At 46.9% G+C, this 20792-nt stretch overlaps 1 protein-coding gene across 7 annotated transcripts in view; it reads left to right on the top strand.

The window, feature by feature from the left end:
* The window catches only part of LOC119390037 (AN1-type zinc finger protein 4), a 160680-nt gene that overhangs the window by 123828 nt on the left and 16060 nt on the right, over positions 1 to 20792 (top strand). For 6 of the 7 annotated variants that reach the window (XM_049413865.1, XM_049413861.1, XM_037657580.2 and 3 more), the window contains one exon: positions 13402 to 13614. The exons of the other annotated variant lie outside the window; for it this stretch is intronic. In XM_049413865.1, coding sequence (XP_049269822.1) covers positions 13402 to 13614 — 213 coding nt within the window. The remainder of the gene's footprint in view (positions 1 to 13401; positions 13615 to 20792) is intronic. 7 annotated transcript variants of the gene reach the window in all.

The following is a 20792-nucleotide window of genomic DNA, read 5'->3' as shown; positions in this document are numbered from 1 at the left end:
TCTTCTTGCTCCTTTCTCATGGCGCACACTTTAAAACCCCCACGCACGTCACTCATCACATCCCTCTTGCTGAACTATCAGTTATAATGATCAGGTCTGGCTGCTGAATGTCCATGCCGAAAGGTAACGGAATGTGAAATCCTTAAAAAAAAATAAATTGTTCCAGCCCTCCAAACATAAGTGGGCTGTGCCCACTGCTGACAGTGCAGCTCCCAGATCACTTGCTGGCCCCCGATTCCTCAGAGTCCTGCCAATGGATTGAGCTGCTTGTGCTCGTCTTTGTTGGCAGCGTTGAAGTCGTTCCTGGCCACATGGTCTCTCCTCCTTGTTCTACCTCGCCATCGAAATAGAAGATGGCTTGACATCACTGCAGTGTCCCCCCCCTCCCCATTGGTTGAGTCCAACAGAAAACGAGCTCTGCAAATGATGCAGAAATGAAACTGAATCTGGCGTGCTTCTCAAGAAGGTCAGCCATTGGTCCCGGCTTTCTGGTGTAAAGGTGCGAAGTGAACAGTTCTCTGAATGCAACATCAGGGGTTCTTGGTCACCATTATTGTCAAAAAACATGCATAGCCGTAAGCCTGTGCATTAAAAAATGATGTGAAAGGTCTGTCTGAGTAAAGGCAGCCCTCCTTAAAGGGGCCCTGCAACACTATTTTTGAAGCGCCGACATCGCTGCCGACCGCATCAGGCATTCGACCGCGTCAGGCATCAGGATAGAGGCGTTCGCGATCTGCCTTGTTTCGCACGTGCAGTTCACTCTTATTGCACCACATAGTTTGTTACTATCGCAACAGCGTCGTCATTACGTTGGATAGAACAGGCAACATTGTATGCAAGCTTCCCGTATGTGGGATCTTTCAGTTCATTTCATTGGGAACATCACAGGGCGAGTGAAACGTGGTCAGGTGACCCCGCGAAAATCAAGTTGAGGGTAAGCCTCCACTTTATTGTATTTTGAGTGTTCTAGGCTGAATAACTTGGGACTGCGTGCCCCTATTGCTGCCGTTCTTGCTGCACTAATCTCTTCAGCCTTCAGTCTACGCAACCCGAAAGTAAAAAATGTAAAACAAAGAGAGAGAGAGAGAGATAAACTTTATTTACAATAAAAAATTCTTTTAGGGGGAGCCCTAGTCGAGGACCCCACTGGCCTTGGCCGCCCGTTCAACCTGGTCGATCAGCGCTTTCTGATTGGCCAGGTCGGAGCTGGACAGTTGCGCCTCCCACTGCTCCAACGTGTGTTGGTATCGTGCCTGTGTGTGTCAGGTGTGGGGGGTGTTTCGAGCAGCCCCAGGTAATGTGATAGAGTGTAGGGCTTCCTCCGCACCAGGGTCAGGAACTTCGATAGCACGTAGGGAACATGGCGTGTAATCTTTTTAAGTGGGGATAAACCCCAGTTTGAATTTTTCTCCAATTTATTGCCTCCTCTCCTGTCTGGAAAAGTGTTAAGAGTCCCTTTAGATGATTTCGTTCCCACCCCCCATACGCACGCCTATGCGTGACGTTGCTGGTAAAAAGAGAGCACACTGATGTTGATTTAAAACAAAATATAGTATTTATTTTGAAGGAATACAAAGGTGCTGAAATGTGGCCGACTTGAGAGAAAATTGCAGAGTAGGCTTGTGCAAATATTCGAGAAGTTTGAATATTTGAATGAATACTACAGTATTCGAATTCGCTTCGAAAGGAATTTAAATTATTCTAAATTTTGAAGTATTCGAAATGAACGAATAGACATATGGTGAATTCCATTGGCGGATTCGGAGTGGCCGACGAACTCTGCGCCGGAGCACTCCACTCCATCGGAGAGCAACCGATGGAAATCTGCCAATGGAACACAAGCGCCCTCACCAGAGCAAACAGTAGGGGGCGCTAGCACACATCTGCTTCGTAAGCGCCCAGCATTCCTCGCTGTTTGCGCAGTTTTCGCCTTCATGGGCGCTAGCAGAGAGAACGGGCGCGGTAGAACAGCGCATTTCATCGTGCACACGGTACACCACGCTCTGCGCGCGCGTGGGGAGCTTGCGACTTCTGGTCGAATCTGCCGCTTTTCGCGGAGTAGAGAGAGCTGCTCCGTTGAGTGATTATGGCGTTGGAGCTGCTCCAGATCTGCCAATGAAACATACTGGAAGCACTCTCAATCCGCCAATGGAACGCTCCGAATGGAGCAGAAAAACTTGCTACCGGAAGTGCTCCGAATCTGCCAATATCCCCTTCAGGCGCAACGTCCACATATGTGGACGCAACTTGTTTTTGCCAGTTTTTTGGACTAGCCGGAAAGAAAGGGCAATATACATTGCGCATAGCATCAATTGAACCTTCTGCATGGTCAACGTGCCTTGACTTAACCTCAATGTGCTAAGTATGACCATAACCGATCACTTTGGTGAAGGCACTACGATGTTAGACGGGTTGTTCGACGTGCCGCATTCCAGGACCAACGTCATAAGTATTATTTTTCTCCGCACGAAATGAACGCAACCAAAAACAAATTGCTCATGCATTTTAAGCCAACAATTTCCTTATTCTTGTATAAAAATGGAACATGACTGACTGCTGAGTAATTAAATATTCAATTATCCTCTAATTAAGATTAATTAGCAAAACTCGCAAACAGCATATTACTTTATTTTCTTTCTTGGAAAGTAATATTGAGTGCCTTAGAATTACGTTGTGCGAATTTGAGACATTTGCAGACAGTGCATCATAATTCGCGCGTGAAGGGGATATATAAACCGCGTGTAACCTCCTGTAAAGGTGGTTTCACTGCAGCGCAGGGTGCTATGCTGTGAAAACACCTATCCAGGAGAATTCTGCAATGCCGCAAAGTCCCACTTCAAGGTTAAATGAACAAATTACCCTCACATAGATTCATCATTTTTTGAGTTTAAAAGCTTGTTATACCTGCTTATATGCTGTAAGTGTAGTGAATTTTAAAACGTAACATATTTTACAGGTTATCAGTTGCATTCTACTGAAAGTGAAATCCTGCTGCTATTCAAAGTTGCCTCCACTCTCTTTGAACCAAAAAGAATGACATTTGCACATGCCTTGTTTCAATTAAAAAATATATATATTGTGCAGGTTAGTTGGGTCGTGACAAATATGCTCATTTTTCTTTATAATATGCGATATATACTATTCGAATTCGATTAGAAATTATTCGACCAAATCACTATTCACTTCGAATTCGCTTCAAACCTAAAATTTACTATTCGCACAAGCCTAGTACAGAGTATTGTTATCGGCAGTGTCGACAATCATGTGCTTGGCAGTGAATTTCAACCAAGAAAACTGCATGGTAGACATCGGGCGCAAGTGCATTCGACAAGGTAAGGATGCGGAAGAGTGGTTTCTCAGTGTCTAGGCCATGAACTAACCAAGCCTATTTTGGCCACAATGGTGAAACAGTTTGCCCTACTCAGTGGTTGTCCAACTGCACCATTTTGCTACAATGCTGACTCTCTGCGTTGCTGCACCCACTCAAGTCTTACACCGAGCATACTAACAGCTTTTCCGTATTGCCATGGATGCCCACTTTCCACCAGTGGGCTTTTCCTCATTATATTTGGCCTAAGTTATCAATGCCACCGTGTGTGTGTGGGTCCTCCATTGTTGACAGTTTCGCATGTTGTCTATGGTCTGGAAGCCCATCTCTCTTGACGTAGAACTGGCAATAATGATACAGGTTTTTTCTTTTTTTACCGAGAAAGCCGTTTGTGTGTGCCACAGTTTGTGGCCACAGTTTGTGTGTGCAGCCTGTCAGGAAACTATCATCATCATGAATGGGTATGTACTACAGAATTCGGGCAGATCCCATTATTCACCACTATGATGTGGCCTGTAATAATCCTGAGAACGAGTACAGAGAGAGGGAGAGAAAGAGAGAGAAACGGAGTCGGAAAGAAAGATATAAAGAAAGACAAAGAGAAAAATTCTTGCCGAAAAAAATTCTTGACGAGGCGGGATTTGAACCCGCATACTTCCAATCCGAAGGTGAGCGTCCTACCACTTGGCTATCCAGGCACGCTAGCAGAGCATAGCATAGCCTTGTATAGTGTAGCAAGGAGGTGGGAAAGGGAAGTGAGCATGAGGGGAGGGGTGTGATGGTGAGGAGGAGGAAACCCACTACTCACCACTAGTCCACCAAGAGAGAGAAAATAGTGAAAAAAAATAATGGTAATAAAGACATAAAAAGATAAAAAGACTTTGCACGACTAGTGGGAAGCTGCCATACAAGGGAACGGGAGTGGCAATGGTGGCTGCGAGAAGAGCCCGAAGCGATGGAAGCCCTACCCCAACGACAGGGCCGTACCCAGGAATTTTTTTCGGGGGGGGGGGGGGGGGTTGCGTGTAGAACGGCTGCCATTTTTTAAGATTTATACTGGCTTATTTTCGTGAATAAAACAAGTACATCGCTTACTTGTAATAATTCGATGGTACTTTTCAATTATTTGTACGCAAATAAAGAAATTGGTATGTCAACCTCAAATTCTGGTTAAAGCAAGAAATAAGTTTGGACAATAGCACCACCAAAGCCGGGGACACCGCGACCAACGGCTCCTGATGAAGTAACACAATGTAACCGCGGTACAAAAATGGTATGTATGTGTTACAAGCTGCCACTCTAGCGTCGCCAGCGCGAAGTCGGCGACGGGAATGGCAGCAGGTTAGGTCGTTCCGTACGTAAGCAGAGACAGTGAAGAGATCAGAGACGTGTGAGGGGAGGCGAACCAGAATGTGTAGGTGCCATGCCACTCACCTTCCTTGGGCATTGCCCAGTGGTAAAGGCGTCACTTTGCCCAGCGTTGACTGTAGAACAAAGGTCACTTGGAGTTGCACTGCGGCCACCATCATTTCCCGGCGGCGCATGGGTGTCCTGCTTGTGTTCGTTCTCAGGTGATTCATATAAACCGGTGCATTCTCCTGAGTCGCTACAGAAGTTCGGACGCGCTTGGCTTTCCACCAGTGCTGAGGAGGGCGAAGTTTTATCCTTCGAAGAGGCGGTTCTTCTCCGTCCGCTTCATCGGTTCGAACTTTCTTGAAGTAAGACGCAAGACTCCTTTGCTTCGTTTTTGCAGAGTGTCTTTTCATTTTGCTGCCGCAATCCTGTGCATGCACACAGAAGTGGCCAGTGGCTCCAAAAAGACGTTTGCGACTGCTTCGACTGCCTGGCGTGAACGGCGGGCGATGTTTTCTTCCTCTCTTATCCACTTTACGGTGGCTAGAATGTAGAAGTGTGATGAACGCCCCGGCTCCCGCGTGGCGCATGTGTTTTCTGAACGCCGCTACAGCTGGTGTGCATACTCCAGCTGCAGCAAACTGGATTAACGCTACTTAAAGACCTTTTCACAGAAGACTCCATGGGCACTGCATACTCCCCTTAATATACATGAACCCCCAAGAATGCACTGCCGAGACATTTGCACTCCCGTGGTACAGTCCAGAAAGGAGGTGTTGCTCCGTTCCTCTGAAAAAGTCACCTTTTCACAGACGGCTCCCTGGGCGCCTGCATAATTCTCTCTGGGCTGCGCTAATTAAATAGCCGTGACCCCCCAAAAATGCACTTTGTAGGCTGTGACGTCAGCCTCTGTACTCCCGCGCGCAGCCCAGCTTGGCGGCGTTTTTTCTCTCCTGTGAAAGTTGACCGCTGGTGCCGGATTGTGTGCCGGCTGTATCCTCGCTTTGTGTGCTTTGTAGGGAGGCGCATATACCTTGTGTGTACAGAAGAGGTAGATTTCCTTGCGTGTGGTTAAGGTTGTTCGAAGTTGCTCGGATATGCCAGTCTTTCAGTAGATGTCATCTTCGATGATTCGTTTCGGTGGCGAGGACTACAGTTTGAGAAAAGTTTACCCTGCAGCCCGCGTCCTCGGAATGCGCCGCTGAGTTTTTCCGCTTAGGGGTTTCGTTCCCTGGCAAATTTTCGCACGTCGTGTTGGTGTTGCCGTTGCTGTCGAACTGTTTACCTTCACAGAAGGAGACGCGCTTTTCGTAGGAACCCAAAGCCGACACGTGCGGTCCGCACAGACGGATAACTTCTCCAGCGGCAATGCACAAGGAAAGCATCTGGAATCAATAAAGGAGCTGCTACAGGGTGAAAGACGAAAAAAAAAAGACTCGAAGGAACGCAAGGGCGAAGTGCAAAGCTGTACAAATAGGGCAGGTGCGCGTGCGGGGGAGGGAGCGCTGAGGTGTTCTGGTAAAAGGGTAGGTTTGAAGAAAGGAAGAAGAGGGAAGCAATGCCAGGAAAGTTGCAGTGTAACTTTGGCAGCTGGTGGTCGCTGTGAAGGCGTGTAAATATTTTAGTATCACCCGAAAAGTTAAAGCATCAAAAAAATTTCGGGGGCGGTCAGAACCCCCTCAACCCCCCCCCTAGTTACGGGCCTGCCCAACGATGATGTGCCCGTAGATCTATGAGAGGTGCAAATCATCACTGAGCTGTAGTTCGTCGTTGGGAGTGCCACGGCTAATGGGAATAGCGGCTCTTCCGTCAACAACAGACGCCTAAAAAATGGCGCGCACTGCTCTTGTGGGAGTGTCGATCATTGAAGGAAGAGCCACTCTTCCAATAACCAGCGTTACTCCTGACAGCGAACAGCGGCTTCATAAATGTTGAAAAAGAAAAATTTCTTCAAAACAAGTGCACAGAATAATTATTTGCTACAGGTAAAGCCGGAAAGCAAATGCAGTGTTGTTACCATGCCACAGCGTCCCCTATGTCTCGTTCATCCCACCGTAACTGGCGCTACTAGTTTGAGTTTCGATTGTTAGTTGACCCCCCCCCCCCCAACTTAGGGTTTTAAATTTAAATAAACTGTGTTGACCTTCAATTGTGTAAATACGATAGTCCTCAGCACTCGCAGAACCCTAAAATGCACTTTCCGGAACCCGATTTGAGAACTCCTGTTAGCGGTGGATCCAAGGGGTGGTGAAGAGGAGGAGGTAGGATTGGTCACCCCCACTTCTGGAAGGGAGCTGTCGCCGTATTTGCATACGGTGGCATTCCTATATGGTAACATTAACTAGCTATGTGCAACAAACAGAGACCCCTCCTCCTATGGTTAGGATACACCTTGCTCTGCGGCCAACATGGAATCGCCATCTCGGTCTATCTCAAATACGCTTCACACTCTCGAGAGAATCGCCATCTCGGTCTATCTCAAATACGCTTCACACTCTCGAGAGAATGCATTGCAGTAAAGCGCTCCAATAGCATCTGTGGGGTCACGATACATGGCCTACATTCATTGCTAGCGCGTATGCTTGTTTTCCGCTCTTAAAACTACACATTTTGCTGCATGCCTAATAGCTAATAATTATTGAGTATGATGCAGCACCAACTGTAGTAAGCTTGGGCGATGATAGAATGTACTCTGCACGTGAACAATCACAAACAGAAGGTACTTCGCTGGTTTTCTGGCTAGGTTGATTTTTCTTTTTGGAATGATGCTTCCTGTCACTCGCAGAACCAGTACGTGCTATGCTCGCCATGTCATTGATGTTTTGCTGCAATACACATCTGGTATTTTGCGGTTAAGTCAGTGTATGGCATTCTTTTGTGTGAAGACACTGGTTGATGGCTGCTGTTGGACTGTTGACCTTGTTTGCATTGCAGCAGCATTTCGTGTTTGCTCACTAATAAGAATATGCACCAAGAAGTTACTGTACTGCTCCGGGTGATCCCAAATTCTGTTCGGTCTCCTCCAAACCTTCTCCAAAACACAGTTCCTTTTGGTTCAAATATGCTCCAAAACAGCTTTCTTCCTGCTCCAAATCCTAAACTGGCTGGTCCACCACTGTACTTGTCAACAATGTGCACTTCCAGCTATGTGGTGGCCTGGTCAGCACTTCAAAAAAAAAGGCACAGCATTGTTTACAAAGCCATCAACATTGAGGGAGCTTTGCTTTACATGGTTGTGAAACTGGGTGGGAAAAAATTCACCGACTACGATACTGCTTAATGCGAATTCTGAGTGCAGCTTTGTGTTGGGGCAACGCCAACTGTGTTTGAAGTTTTGGCTATCCGCAGTTGTAGCAATGCAACATTCGTTACATATTGCCACAGAAAGTGCTAGTGCTCGAGTGCTACACACACCACTCTGTGCAATGCAGGCGTCGCGAACCAAGCGAAATGCCGACAGCCCCGTTATGACAAGTGAAGCCAGCCGTAGTGCATGTGCCGGCCCTGCATGAGCACGAGCTCTGACCAAGGGGCCAGCGCGCGTGACGGAGGAAGAAAGCGAGGTTAGAGGCCAGTGGCTGCTGACATCGACAGACTCCGCGTTCGCTCTTTCGTCCTCGATCGCTCTGTCGGTTATGCCGCCGATGCCATCCAACGGTGACACCGCTCAACGCAGGAACGAGAGAATGCATTGCAGTGAGAATGCATTGCAGGATGTGGGGCAGCATTTTAGAGCTGCGCTCTAAAATGCTGCCCCACATCCTTGAAAGCTGTCAATACTGATATATACACGTTCGCAACAAAACAGCCAGATGTTGCTGTCCAAGACGCATGCGCTCAAAGGAAGATGTGTCACAACCCGTGAATGGGATGCATTCGCCGGGCAGATTTCAAGAACTGACTAATCTTTTTCTTAAAACGCACTACAAAAGCACATACAATTTAAGAGTAAGGCCTTGTAGTGTGCCAGTGAACACCGGTTATGGTCTACAGTCAAGAGCCAAGAGTTGACAAACACAAGATGTATTGTACTTACACGAATAGTAAGTAGACTCTAACGAAGGTCAAGTTCCCAAAATCGCATAAATAAATAAACATATAAATAAACAAATAATAAATAAGCAAACGCACGAGCGCATTTTATAACAGAAATTTATTTGCACAGTCGATGGACTCGCTACATGTGCTCACTCGTCAAGTCAGCCCTCTTCACGACCTTTGATGCCCAGGCCCTGCTGGCCTTGAAGTGCTTCCCGAGCAAATCACTGCTGAGCCACTGTTCGTTGTCAAGAGTGCCGCTGCTGATTGGAACAGCCACTTTTCCATTAACGATCAACTCCCGTAAGAGCCGTTAACACTTTTTTTTTCAATTGTCCATTGTTGATGGAAGAGCCGCCCTTCCGATCAGCAGCAGCACTCCTGACAGTGAACAACGCCTTCGTAAATATTGAAAAAAACATGGCTGATCCCTCTGTCATAGGAATCGGTATAACATAAAAGTGAAACGTGTCTTCACAGACATAGTTGAGCGTTTGTTGCGCATTCTTTCGCCCCAAAGGCGAAGGAATGAATGCTACAGCAACAAATTGTAATGTCACGTGAAGAACGGCAAGCAGCTTGAAACTTGCAACGTGCTGCTCAAGCAGAAAGGATGCACGGAACAAAGATACACAGGATGAGAGCGAACTGTCACATTTGTAACTTATTTCTGCGTGAGCACCGTGCTCCTTTCGCAAAAGCAGCCGCTGCAGTGAGCCAAGTGACCTTCGTGCTCTCAACGTGAGACGTACAAACCACCGCAATCACGAGATAAGCGCACGCACAAGCGACCACGCCCTGTAGACGCGGGCGCTCGTCGCAACGGCGACGACCTTTCAAGCGCACTCTTTGAGCCCTTCGCGCCATCTCGCTAGTGATAACGAAAACACGCTGTAACACAGATCTCTGAGTACAGCCACCGGCAAATGGTGTATATAAATAGCTCTATATAAAGCTATTTAGCTCTATAAATAGCTATATAAATAGCTATTATAGAGCTAAATAGCTCTATAAATAGCTATATAAATAAACATTGCGAAGAACGTGCCGTCCGTGGCCGAATCATTTCGCGCTGCGTGCTGTGGAGCGAGGGGTCGTAAGTTCGATTCCCGGTGACGGAACTTTTTCTTCTGGTTTTTTTCTTTGCCCACTGTTAGTCTTTATATTTTACAACGTCATATCCGTGACGTAAATACGTCAGTGGAGCCGTGGTGGACCCCGGCATAAAACACTTTTGTGTTAAAAAAATTTCTTGAAAACAAGCTCATCGAATAATTAGTATATGCTTATAGGTAAAGCCGGAAAGCAAACATAATATTACAACACTGCCACAGCGTGCCTGATTTTCTCGTTTGTTGTGCCTACAGTGGCGGTACTAGTTTTGATTTCGATTCTAAGTTGACCACCCCCCCCCCTCTCGACTTCAGATTTTTGATTTAGATAAAATGGGTCGACCTACAATCGTGTAACTACAGTATATTCTCAATTAAGGCAGTACAATCATACGTGCATATTTGGCTGGTTGTATCACAATAAAACTCGTATGGTTTTAACAATAATGGGGAACAATCTTCCCTGACTGACTGGCCTCCCCCATTGGCCATCTCACGTGAGGTTGTCACGCCTTGCTTTTCGATCTTTCGAGGGACTGCACGAGGCGCTTGCCTTGAAACATGCTGGGTGTTCTGCAACCGTCTTCTCCCTTTGGAGGCGTACTCCCTTCAAGGCGTACTAAATGAGGTTGGACAGATGAGTTATTCTCCAAAAACTCAATTTCCATTGATTTCATGATCAAAGGTTTATTATTTGGAGAGAAAACGTCTGTCAGTGTTCCATGTTGAACACCTGTCAATCACTGTGACATCATGAATTTCAAAGTATTTTTTCTTTGTATTTTGGAACCATCAGCTTATCGAAAGTTCTTGAAACTTGCCATTTAATTTCTGTGGCTTCTTTCGAACACAATGTAATTCATTTTACTGATATAGGCCCCAACAGGCATCATCAAAATGTATCCAACGTCGCAACGAATTGGTGCGGGAACTCGAAGGCGACGTCACCACCATGTGTTTATTTTTTGTGCTTTTTCAGACTTCCCAATCATCTCGCAGAAAGAGGGGCTTCCTTGGAACGCAGCATGTGTTACTTAATCGCACCATAGTGTGCAATTCGTGTCGATAATATTGATGTACGAGCTCTAATGTGAGTACTGACGGTACGTCAGACCATTAGTTACCCTTTAAACGCCAGTGTTGTCGGCATGCCGACACAGTTAACTTACTGGCTGACTGCTTTGCATGAAACTGACTCCCACAAGGCGTGGGATCTGTTACAGTAAACAACCTTGAGGTCCAAAAATTGTAATGAAGAGAAATATGCGTACTTTTGCTATGTGAACATGTTGCCGCAAGAATTTTGCGAGTATGTGTTATAATAAGGAAGTTACAGGCGTTAGAACATCTGTTTCAGCTGGTTTCAAATTTTTGCATGGCCTCGCCACCCTTCTCCGCCACAGGGAGGGGAAGGCATAGCCCGTCGTCATGACTCCACCCACTTTGACAACGTGACACGACGTCACTTGACGTCATCGGCGAGCTCGATCAGTCGCAATGCACTTCCGCTTGCTGCGGCTCCTGGTTGTTTATTGTTTACATTGTCGCACGTGCTGCGTAACTTGATGGGCAGTTTTCGGCTCTACGGTATTTTTAAACCTTTGTGACAGTTCACAATGCAGCAGGAACGCGTGCTTGCTTTCCAAGACGACGAAGGGGCACGAGAGAAAAACGTGGAGAACCCCGCTTGCCGTGTGTGCAATGGGAAAACAAAGCAAGCGCGACCCGTCCGAGCTACCGGAGATTCCCCCCTCTCTCTGCTCGATTTGCAGCCGACAACGCTTCCTCCACGTGTTGCTCATGTCGAAGGCGAAGTGCGTGCAGGTGCCATGCAGTGCGAGGAATATATGCACGATAACTGAGTGGCCGAAACTGCATCACCGCAGGGCCAAGAAACAAGGTGCAGTTTTGTAGCGGTGGGTGGGAACAGGAACTGACGTTAACTTGACCTGTTTGTTGAGACCTTGTTTAGACCAATCGACGAGCTTAGTGGTATGTCAAGTTGCCCATGGGCAAGTTTGCGTCACTACGCGTACGAAGGGGATTGTTCAGGCGAAGGAAAGAGATATGTTCTAGCAAAACTTTGGTCTGGGCGAGCTGGTTCATCGTCGGACTTGTTTGGGGCAGCGCTAAAGAACACACGGACAAAGACACATAGTAGACGCCACGGGCGCTACTATGTGTCTTTGTCCGTGTGTTCTTTAGCGCTGCCCCAAACAAGTCCGAAGGAAAGAGGCGCGGAAATTGTTTTTCAAAACAGAGGGTCTGCGCGGCACTCAGTGCTGTAATATTCGGAAAATGTGATCGCCATGGTCTACTGTACAAATTCGCGAGCTTGTTTGGGGGGTGTAAAAAAAAGTCTGAGCCTGTTTACTGGCCCTTTAAAACTGTCTCCATGCTTGCTAGGTTCTGTCATGGTTCTGTTGCTGGATGCAAAGTTCCAGCACTTTTGTCCCGCAATGCTGTCACCAAGCACATGGTCGAGAGCTTGATTCCAGCTGTGGTGGCACATTATGCTGTAGCCTGCTTTGGGGCCTAGTTGCAGATTTAAGGCCTGGTTCGATTGGAACCAATGTAAGCTGCTGCTGTGAGGTCTGGGCGTCATTACAGGAGGTGATGCACATTTGTTTGATGTCTCTGTGGTAACTTTTTTTCAATGCATTACCTCTGTTAGCAACTCTCCTGCCTTTGCGATGCCAGCAGTGCTTCTGTAGAGATAAATCAAAGGGATGCTAAAGGCAAATGCAAAATTATAAATTTTCAAAATACAAGGACAACATTCAAAGAGAATATCCTCTAAAGGATGATGTACTAGTCTTCCCAGTTGCTCTTGACATTTTTCAGGCGAAATAATGCGTCTTGTTTGAAGGTTGCATTGTGAGGTATGGAAAATATCACGTGAGTGTGCAAGCTGGTTGTCCACTGCGTCTTTCTGGTGTTCACACAAGTAAAAAGAATAAAATATCACAAATGCCACATGACTGCACGAGCTGTGCTGTTGCTTCGTCTTGCGGCATTTGTGTGACAAAAAGTAAACAAATGGTGTTTGCGTGATATGAAGTGGCGAGTAAAATAGCCACACAGGATGGCTTTCGCCTTTGAGTCATCTTGGGCGAATGCATATGGGACCCTGCGAATTTTTTTTTTTTTTGTCTCTTCATTTTGCACCATGCCAATGTGTAATCTTTGTAAAGGCTCCCGGCCGCGGGCGGCTGCATTTTCGATGGAGGTGAATATGTTTGAGGCCCGTGTACTTAGATTTAGGTTCACGTTAAAGAACTCCAGGTGGTCGAAATTTCCAGAGCCCTCCACTACGGCATCTCTCATAATCATAGCGTGATTTTGGGACGTTAAACCCCAGATATTATTATTATTATGGCGTCGCTCATCATATTGTGGTTTTGGGATGTCAAACCCCAGATATTATTATTATTATTAATCTTTCTAAAGGCTACTTGTTGGCTTTTTGGGAAGTGTAATCTATCAAGCTGCGTGAGGTGCTTTTCTTTTTAGCATACCCATCAATGCACCTAGCGGTAAACTTGGCAGCGTTGCTTTTGTCTTCCTCAGCTGGAAGTGCTGAAGGCATTCGCTGGGCCCTGGGCAACGCCGCACACCGTGCTGCTATGTTGACACCATCTCGAACGCGTGTGGCCCCGCTGCTGAAGCGTGTTGTTCAGCATGAGCTGTGGAACCTAGAACAGGAGCTGAACACCAGTCGGTCGCGCTGGGCACGTCTCGCCGCTGATAACGATGGGGACAACCGTAAGACGCCGCCACCGAGTGAGTGCATAAGGCCAACTGAATTTCATTGCTTCGCACATTAACAGGTACACAGAGAAACTCCTATTACTAAAACAGTTGTGACTTTGAAAGCAGCTTTTCAATTAATGCTTTTCATCATTACACGGGGCCTGGATTGATGGTGCTCTGTGCATGTTCGAAGGCATACATATTACTTACAATGTCCTCCATGCCACGGAAGTCTGGGCTGTATGTCTTATTTTTAATTTCAGTCTTATTTCACAGATGCATCATTGTGGTCACGCTCAAACCTCTTCCACTGGTATGCAATAGAGTTTCCACTTCCTTTTCCATAGCTGTTGCCACTCTTGGAAGCCCTCTTCTGTTAAATGCATCAGCTGCTACATTGTTGCCTTTTCAGTGGTGGTCACATCCCCGAAGTTCCTCTTCCAGTTTGAATTTCAGGAACGAAAAAAAAAATACAGGTGTGTAAAAAGCTCCAGAGCGTGCAGGAGCAATACTGTGCGGCATAATCCAGTGCCTCTTTCTCGACATATTTGACTGACGTGAAGCATGTAATGGTTTAGATGCTGCTTGAGGGCCTTCACAAAGAAAGCTGCATTGATATTCTGACCTTCAGGTACAAATTCAATGGGGCGCGATTTCATGGCAGTCTGGTTCAAATAACACTATCTCCAAGATCGATTTTTGCTTTGCTTTTGCATGCTTTTTTTGGCTTCGCCTCATCCTACTTCATTATTTCAGCTCAATGTTGTACAGTCGCCAATGAATTTTTCGCACTCCTTCAGAAATCTCACTGAGAAAAATTGATTGAATTGACTTGATGAATATTCTTGGTTTCGTAAGTGCATCGTTATGGTTCCCATAGAACGAATGCATTCTTGTGACCAATTTTTGGAGGAATTTGCGCCCTAAAGTTTGATTTTTCAGACTAAATTTGTCATTCCGAGCCACGCCGCTCGATTTGAAAAGCCACCATGTTGGATTTTCGACTGGCTTGGCTTCTTGTGGCCAGTTATGTAGCTTCCAAGATTGGGAGGCGCATTCTGTTGAAAAATTTTGTGTGGCTTTAACTAACTTTCAACGTTGTAAGCACCAAGGGACAGCCGAGCTGAGGGGAAGCCTCAGCGATGGAGTGCAAAGTAATGCAAAGCTAGGACGTTATCACTAGCATCGCACCACCTGTGCTCAGCATGGCTGCACATTGCCTTCTCCCAACTCTGCCTGACCACCTACGCCAGTGCTCCTCCTCTCTGCTTGACCATCTGCATGTCTCCAACTTTCCACTTGCCTTCGCTAAAGTACCTATGTGATAACGTCCCTTCCCCTCGCCTTCACTTCCTTTCCCCACTCCTTGCTATACTATACTATCCCGAGCAAGTGCCCCCCTTCAGCAAGTCGAAATTACTGGCAAAGTGGGGAGGTGGGCGCCTTCCCGAAATGGCACCAAAATTCAAGATGGCGTCGGCAAAATTTTCATGCCAGAAAAGATGGAGTGCATGTGACTTCCTCAGAAGTGTTCCCGCTCTCGTTTGTGGCATGGTGCATTATAACAGCTTGCAAATACAACAAGTGCAATCGCAACACAATCGGACCATGGGAAGCATGGCATGGAAGCATCTCCGATGATGACCCAACACAACAGCTCTAAGCAACAAACACAGATCTCTGAGGCCTTACTTTTACTTTAGGCACCATCTTGGAATACAGATCTTGAAGGCCAGGCTTTTGCTCGCGAGACCATGAAAATGATGGGTGTCAATTTAGGGTGCAATCATTGTGGGAAAAAAAGGATAAAATTTTGATGACAAATTTCAGGTGCAGGCGCTTTGAGATCGGGCCTCTAAGCAGGACTGGAGGGGATTAATGCAGGCACATTGGCGCGATGCATGACCGAGATGCGAAGCGGGAGGAGGGAGGGGGTGCTTGCTCAGGTGGTGGCATTTGCTTTACGGTATACATGGCTATGCTATGCTTTACCCTCTCTGGCTACCCCATGCTTAACCCTCTCCACCACTCCTCACCCCCACTACCCTTTCCCACCCCACTTGCTATAACAAACTGTGCATGGCTATGGGATGCTCGGAGCTGCGTGGCACATAACTGCTAGGCTAGTTAGACGGCTTCATTTTTAGTGGACCAGAGGTGAGTAGTGGGGCTTGCCTAATTTCTGTGGCACAAATGCGCTTCACTCTGCTGCAAACGCAGACAAGACAAATCAAGCTCTGCTATATCAGCTCCGCTGTAAAAGACTATCCTCTAGTTTGAGGCCAAGCCTGCTCTTCCTTGGATGAGAAAACTGTCTAAGGAAGCCTTATCGTTATCATAGCTTAGTGCAGGTAGCATGACGAGTAGTTTTTGTTTTGTTTTGTTTTCTGAACACCATTTTCCATGCAGTGATATGCCGAGTGTGTATACGAGATGTTGTGCATCTTAGGCTGCCGCGTTAGCCCAGTGGTTACGGTGCCTAGTTGCTGACCCAAAAGATCTGGGTTCAATCCTAGCCACGGTGGTCACATTTTGATGGAGGTGAAATGCTAGAGGACAGTCCTCTGTGCGATTTCAGTGCACGTTATGAGGAGCCCTTCACTACAGCACCACTCATTGGCCGAGTCGCTTTTGGACGTTAAACCCATAAACCGATCAACGGTGATGTATGCATGTGTGTGTGTGTGGCTTTCGAATTTTGTGTGCGTGGTGCCATGGCACCACCTCCTGTGCTGCCCATAACTGTCAAGCAGCAGAGATTGCCAATGTGGTGACACGTTTGTCGAATGTATATGGAGACAACACCACTGTAACCTAAATGCGAGCACATCTGCTCTCCTCCGAGTGTACCATGAGGCAGAGCATTGTTAGTAATTATTTTAAGCCTCTGTAAGCCAAATAAGTTTTATTTTCTTGGTTTAACAACTTGGACTGTTCGATTTTAAGAATATTTTTTGGTCCTGGCCAGGTCCCGAAAACGGCCAGCGGCTGTACTTGTAATTCCAAGTGTCATCACCAGTGCTGGCAATTTGTTACATAATGCATCATTTCAAGAATTATTGTAATTAATTAAAATGCAGGTATCTATTTGAACATGTTAATTGACCTACAGTAAACCTTTGTTATAACAAAGTGAGCGGTACGGAAAAAAGCTTTGATATAAGCGATAATTCGGTAAAGGTGTGTGTGCCTTAAATGTTCCGATAATCCAGCTGTTCACAACACCGCATAAGTAAAGAAAAGAATGCGCACACACTTATACTTTAGTGATGGCCATCCGTGTACCATTGTTCCACCAATAAAATGGTCAGTTTAATGTGCTGCAAGTTGCTGCTGGCTCCAAACAGCATCACTTACAGCTTATACCAACGTCATATGGTGCACTTTCGATCAAGATTTACCTTGATCGTGATTGAAAGTACTATGTGTGACACTCACATTATTCAAGCTTTGTGCAAGTCTGTAGCACCGCTGCTCTATTCAATGCGGTTGTGAAGCAGCTGCAGGGTCTCCTGTTTCTACGACTGTTTCTACGTTGTCGGCATCTCCTCTTCCGAAGGTCTCATTGGAATGAGTCATTGCTGCATCTATGATCTCAGCTGCGTCAGTGAACGTGATCTGATCTTCAGGATCCAGTTTGACCATTTTTCATGCACTTACACCTGACTATGCTGCCGAAGCTGAGCATGGCAAAAAGTCTTGATATCGCTTGCCCACACACACAATAACCGTCGTAATTGAGCAGGCTTGTAGCATTGGAAGTGTCTGGCCTTGGCTTTAAGGGTGAAAAGGAATACTTATGTAGCACCCACTACTCAAATGGGCTAGGATATTTCGCGCTGTTCAGCAAGCCTTTCCTCATTTCTATTTCAAACCTAACCTCCAGCTTGCTCCAGGGACACTAATAGTAGGAACATTGCACTTAAATCTTAATAACTAGGTTCATTATTTTTATTTTTTATTTTCATCTTTAAAGGGGCCCTGCAACACCTTTTCAGCATGGTCAGAAAATGCTGCCGATCGTAGTCGGGGCTCCTGAGAACATGGGAGCTAAACATTATAGTGCAGCTTGCGGCCTGGAATTTACAATTTCAAGGTCAGCTAGAAATCACGCCCTTCTCTCTCGACAAATTATGCCGTATACCCAAGGGACTGTGCCACAAACCCAAAGTCCATGGCCATTGGCTGATTTTAGCATCGTGAGCTGCATGCCGTAAAATTCCGAGCAAGTGCATTCCCCCCAAAGAAGTCGAAATTGCCGGCAAAGTGGGGGGGGGGGGGCGCTATCTCGGAACGGCACCAAAATTCAAGATGGCGGCAAAATTTTTGCGCCAGAAAAAGAAACGCAGTGCGCATGGATTAAAATTTTATTACAGTGAACTTTATTTAGGACCAGGATTTGTTCTAGCTTTTAATCTTTTATCTTTTAATCTGGCACCACAGCTCCAACATCGGCCTGTCCGCTGTACAGGTCGCCGTCCTTCGAGCCATCGAGCGCGTTACTAATTCCTCATCCATTGAAGGACCGTGTCACTGTCTCCTCAGGTACAGCAGCCCACGCCTCGGCAACAAAATTGAGCACATGTTGCCGAGACGGCTTCTTCAAGTTTCCTGTCGGTGTTTGCACTTCCTCACGCATATAGACGGTTTCGCCAGCGCTTACCGTTCTCTGGCAACATTGTGCGTTCACCAGAAACGCTCCCTAGAAAACTTCCGGTTTACCTTGTTTTAGCGTGGTTTTAGCCTGCTTTGCAGGCCGTGGCTGCTTGTGTTTCGATGTTTTCTGTGGATAAAATTGTTCTGATGAAGCGCTCGCAACTCGGGCACTGATGTGTAGTGCCAGGATGCAGCCTGCGATCCGATACTAATTTGCTATCGCAAGTCAAAACGTTCTGTTTCCCGACAGATGAAGGCAGAAAGAGCGCATAGATTGCAGCGATCAGGTGACAAAAACTGAATTCCCACAAAGAGCGTGTAGATTTGTTCTGCCCACTTCATCAAAGGCAAGTAAAGTTCAATGCATACTCAGACAATGCTCAGACGTTAGTCGAAAATCCCCAATTACAAGGAACACATCAGACGCTGACGTCTGCCTCCCATTACAAATAGCTGCACTAACGCCTGAAGTGGATAGCAAAAAGTGGAAGCTGGCTAACACCAAAAATCCATCGTAAAGGTGTTTCTTCTAGTTGGAGCCTCATCAGTGATGTGTACTGTTCGAAGTAACACTCGGACACCAAAGCAGCCATGCTCAGCATGAATCGCCACACAGTGTGCGTCGCGGTGCATACGTTTTGTGGCCAATATATGGCAGTGACGCCGTTGCATATGATTTTTATGAGAGCGACGCTTGAGAGTGGGTTCGCATCGGTGCGAGCAAATGACTCATCGACTGTCGTGTTGCTGCCAATGGACATCGTTTCACTCTAGCTAATTTATCTTTCGGTTGGAGCGTGGACTGTAGATGTAGGCAGGTTAACTTGAAAGCTTAATACATGAATACCGTGCTCATGAGTAAACCATAGTGAAAGTAGTTCGGGTGACTCAGCCTCACCTGACGTCATCACATAATGAATACGTTTTGTATTTTCTCAGTCACACTGAACACTTCATATCACGATCGATTCCGATCGGCGCGCCGATCGGAATCGATAGAGATTGGCACACTGTTCTCTATCAAAAGTGCCCGGTGTGACACAAGCGCAATAATAAGTTAATCGTGACCTTGTGTGCCTAGACCAAACTACATAAATATGCCTGCGGCTGTGACAGGAGACAGGTTTTTAGCTCCAGTAGAAAAGCTGAATTGCACAACTTCCCTATCCAGCGTATCAGGCAACTATCCTCCTCTCCACTGCAGTTTCTGCTTCTACCTCCCCCGTGCGGCGACGTCGAGCCCCTTCCTACAGTGAAACCTCGTTAATACGTACCTGCTGGGAACGCGGCATAACTACGCACTAAACGGTAGTGCGCATTAAACACCAAGTACAAATTTGCATCTCCTAGCGTACGCCATCGCCCAAATAAATAGAGTGCCACAGCAAATATTGCCTAAAGTACCCACCGCAAAGCCTTTTCTTTCCTGGCACACTCGCACGACCGCCCGATAACGCGTAGTGGCGACGCCGAAGAGCATTTCGAAACTATTGCAGGGTCCCTGATACGTGGTCAACGCAGTGACCGACATAGCGACAGAAGGGACAGTGTGATTTCCGCGGTATATGTGTGTGCGTCTAACCGCGATCTGCCACTAAACGAAAACTGACAGTTCCAGTGAAACGCGGTACGGCCGCGTGGAGCCGGGAGCCGATCGTCTCCCGGCTAGTTGTGTGCAGCGCGTCGCCTACTCGGCTCACGCTGTCACTACCGGGCCGCTTGCTGTGCCGCACGCGCGCATTTATCGTGGGAATGTCGTTCGTACCCACTTCGCTCCAGATCGTGCACAGATGCGGCGAGTAGCTTGTTCGGTTAATGCAGCGATGACGAGCTTCATGCAAGCGATGCGCACTCCGCGATTCTCTAGCGGTCCTGGCAGTGGACGGAGGCGCGTTGTGTGGTCGCCTAATAAAAGCTTGCAGTATGGTTACAACCGCGCTACGCTTGCAGTATCGTACACGTGCGTTTAGTGTGATAGCGTCAATGCAGCGAGGTTTCTCGGCGCCCGCGACCCGCAACGCTAACTACGCAACAGCGATCTGCTTTCGTTTCTACCATAGAGTTTCATACAATACCCTAGAGAGGAAACTGGCGCTGCGATCGTTCAACCACCATGGGAATGATGGGAAGTACAGGCTTCGGATTGGATAGCGTTAGCTAGCGAACTTTCTACGGATCTTTTTCTACAGTTTCAGTTTCGTTCTTCGCGAGGCGTGGGTAGTGGGGTGCGTTTCAAAGCATTCAAGCAGCGCCTTTGTTGTTAAAAGAGGCTGAAGACCGCTAGATCTCTTGGTTTGCTGCGACGCTGCAGCTTTACAGGTTGTATTTGACAGTTTTAGCAAAGCGTCGTGCACTCACCGCTGCGCACAGATGTAGCGTCCCATGTCAGTGCAGCAAACTGCATCGAGTTCACGTTTGTTTGATAAGCGCGTCTTACCAAAACTCGTTCAAATCAGCTGCAAAACGACGGCGAAGCTAAGTAGACGCACCGTCGCGCTCCTTTGACTCGACTTCACAACAAAACGACAGATGCGTTGGAGGCAGACCATTTG

Source organism: Rhipicephalus sanguineus, chromosome 1 (assembly GCF_013339695.2).
Source record: "Rhipicephalus sanguineus isolate Rsan-2018 chromosome 1, BIME_Rsan_1.4, whole genome shotgun sequence".
NCBI lineage: Eukaryota > Metazoa > Arthropoda > Arachnida > Ixodida > Ixodidae > Rhipicephalus > Rhipicephalus sanguineus.
The sequence above is the reverse complement of the archived record's forward strand: the minus strand, read 5'-3'. Positions and strand labels throughout refer to the sequence as shown.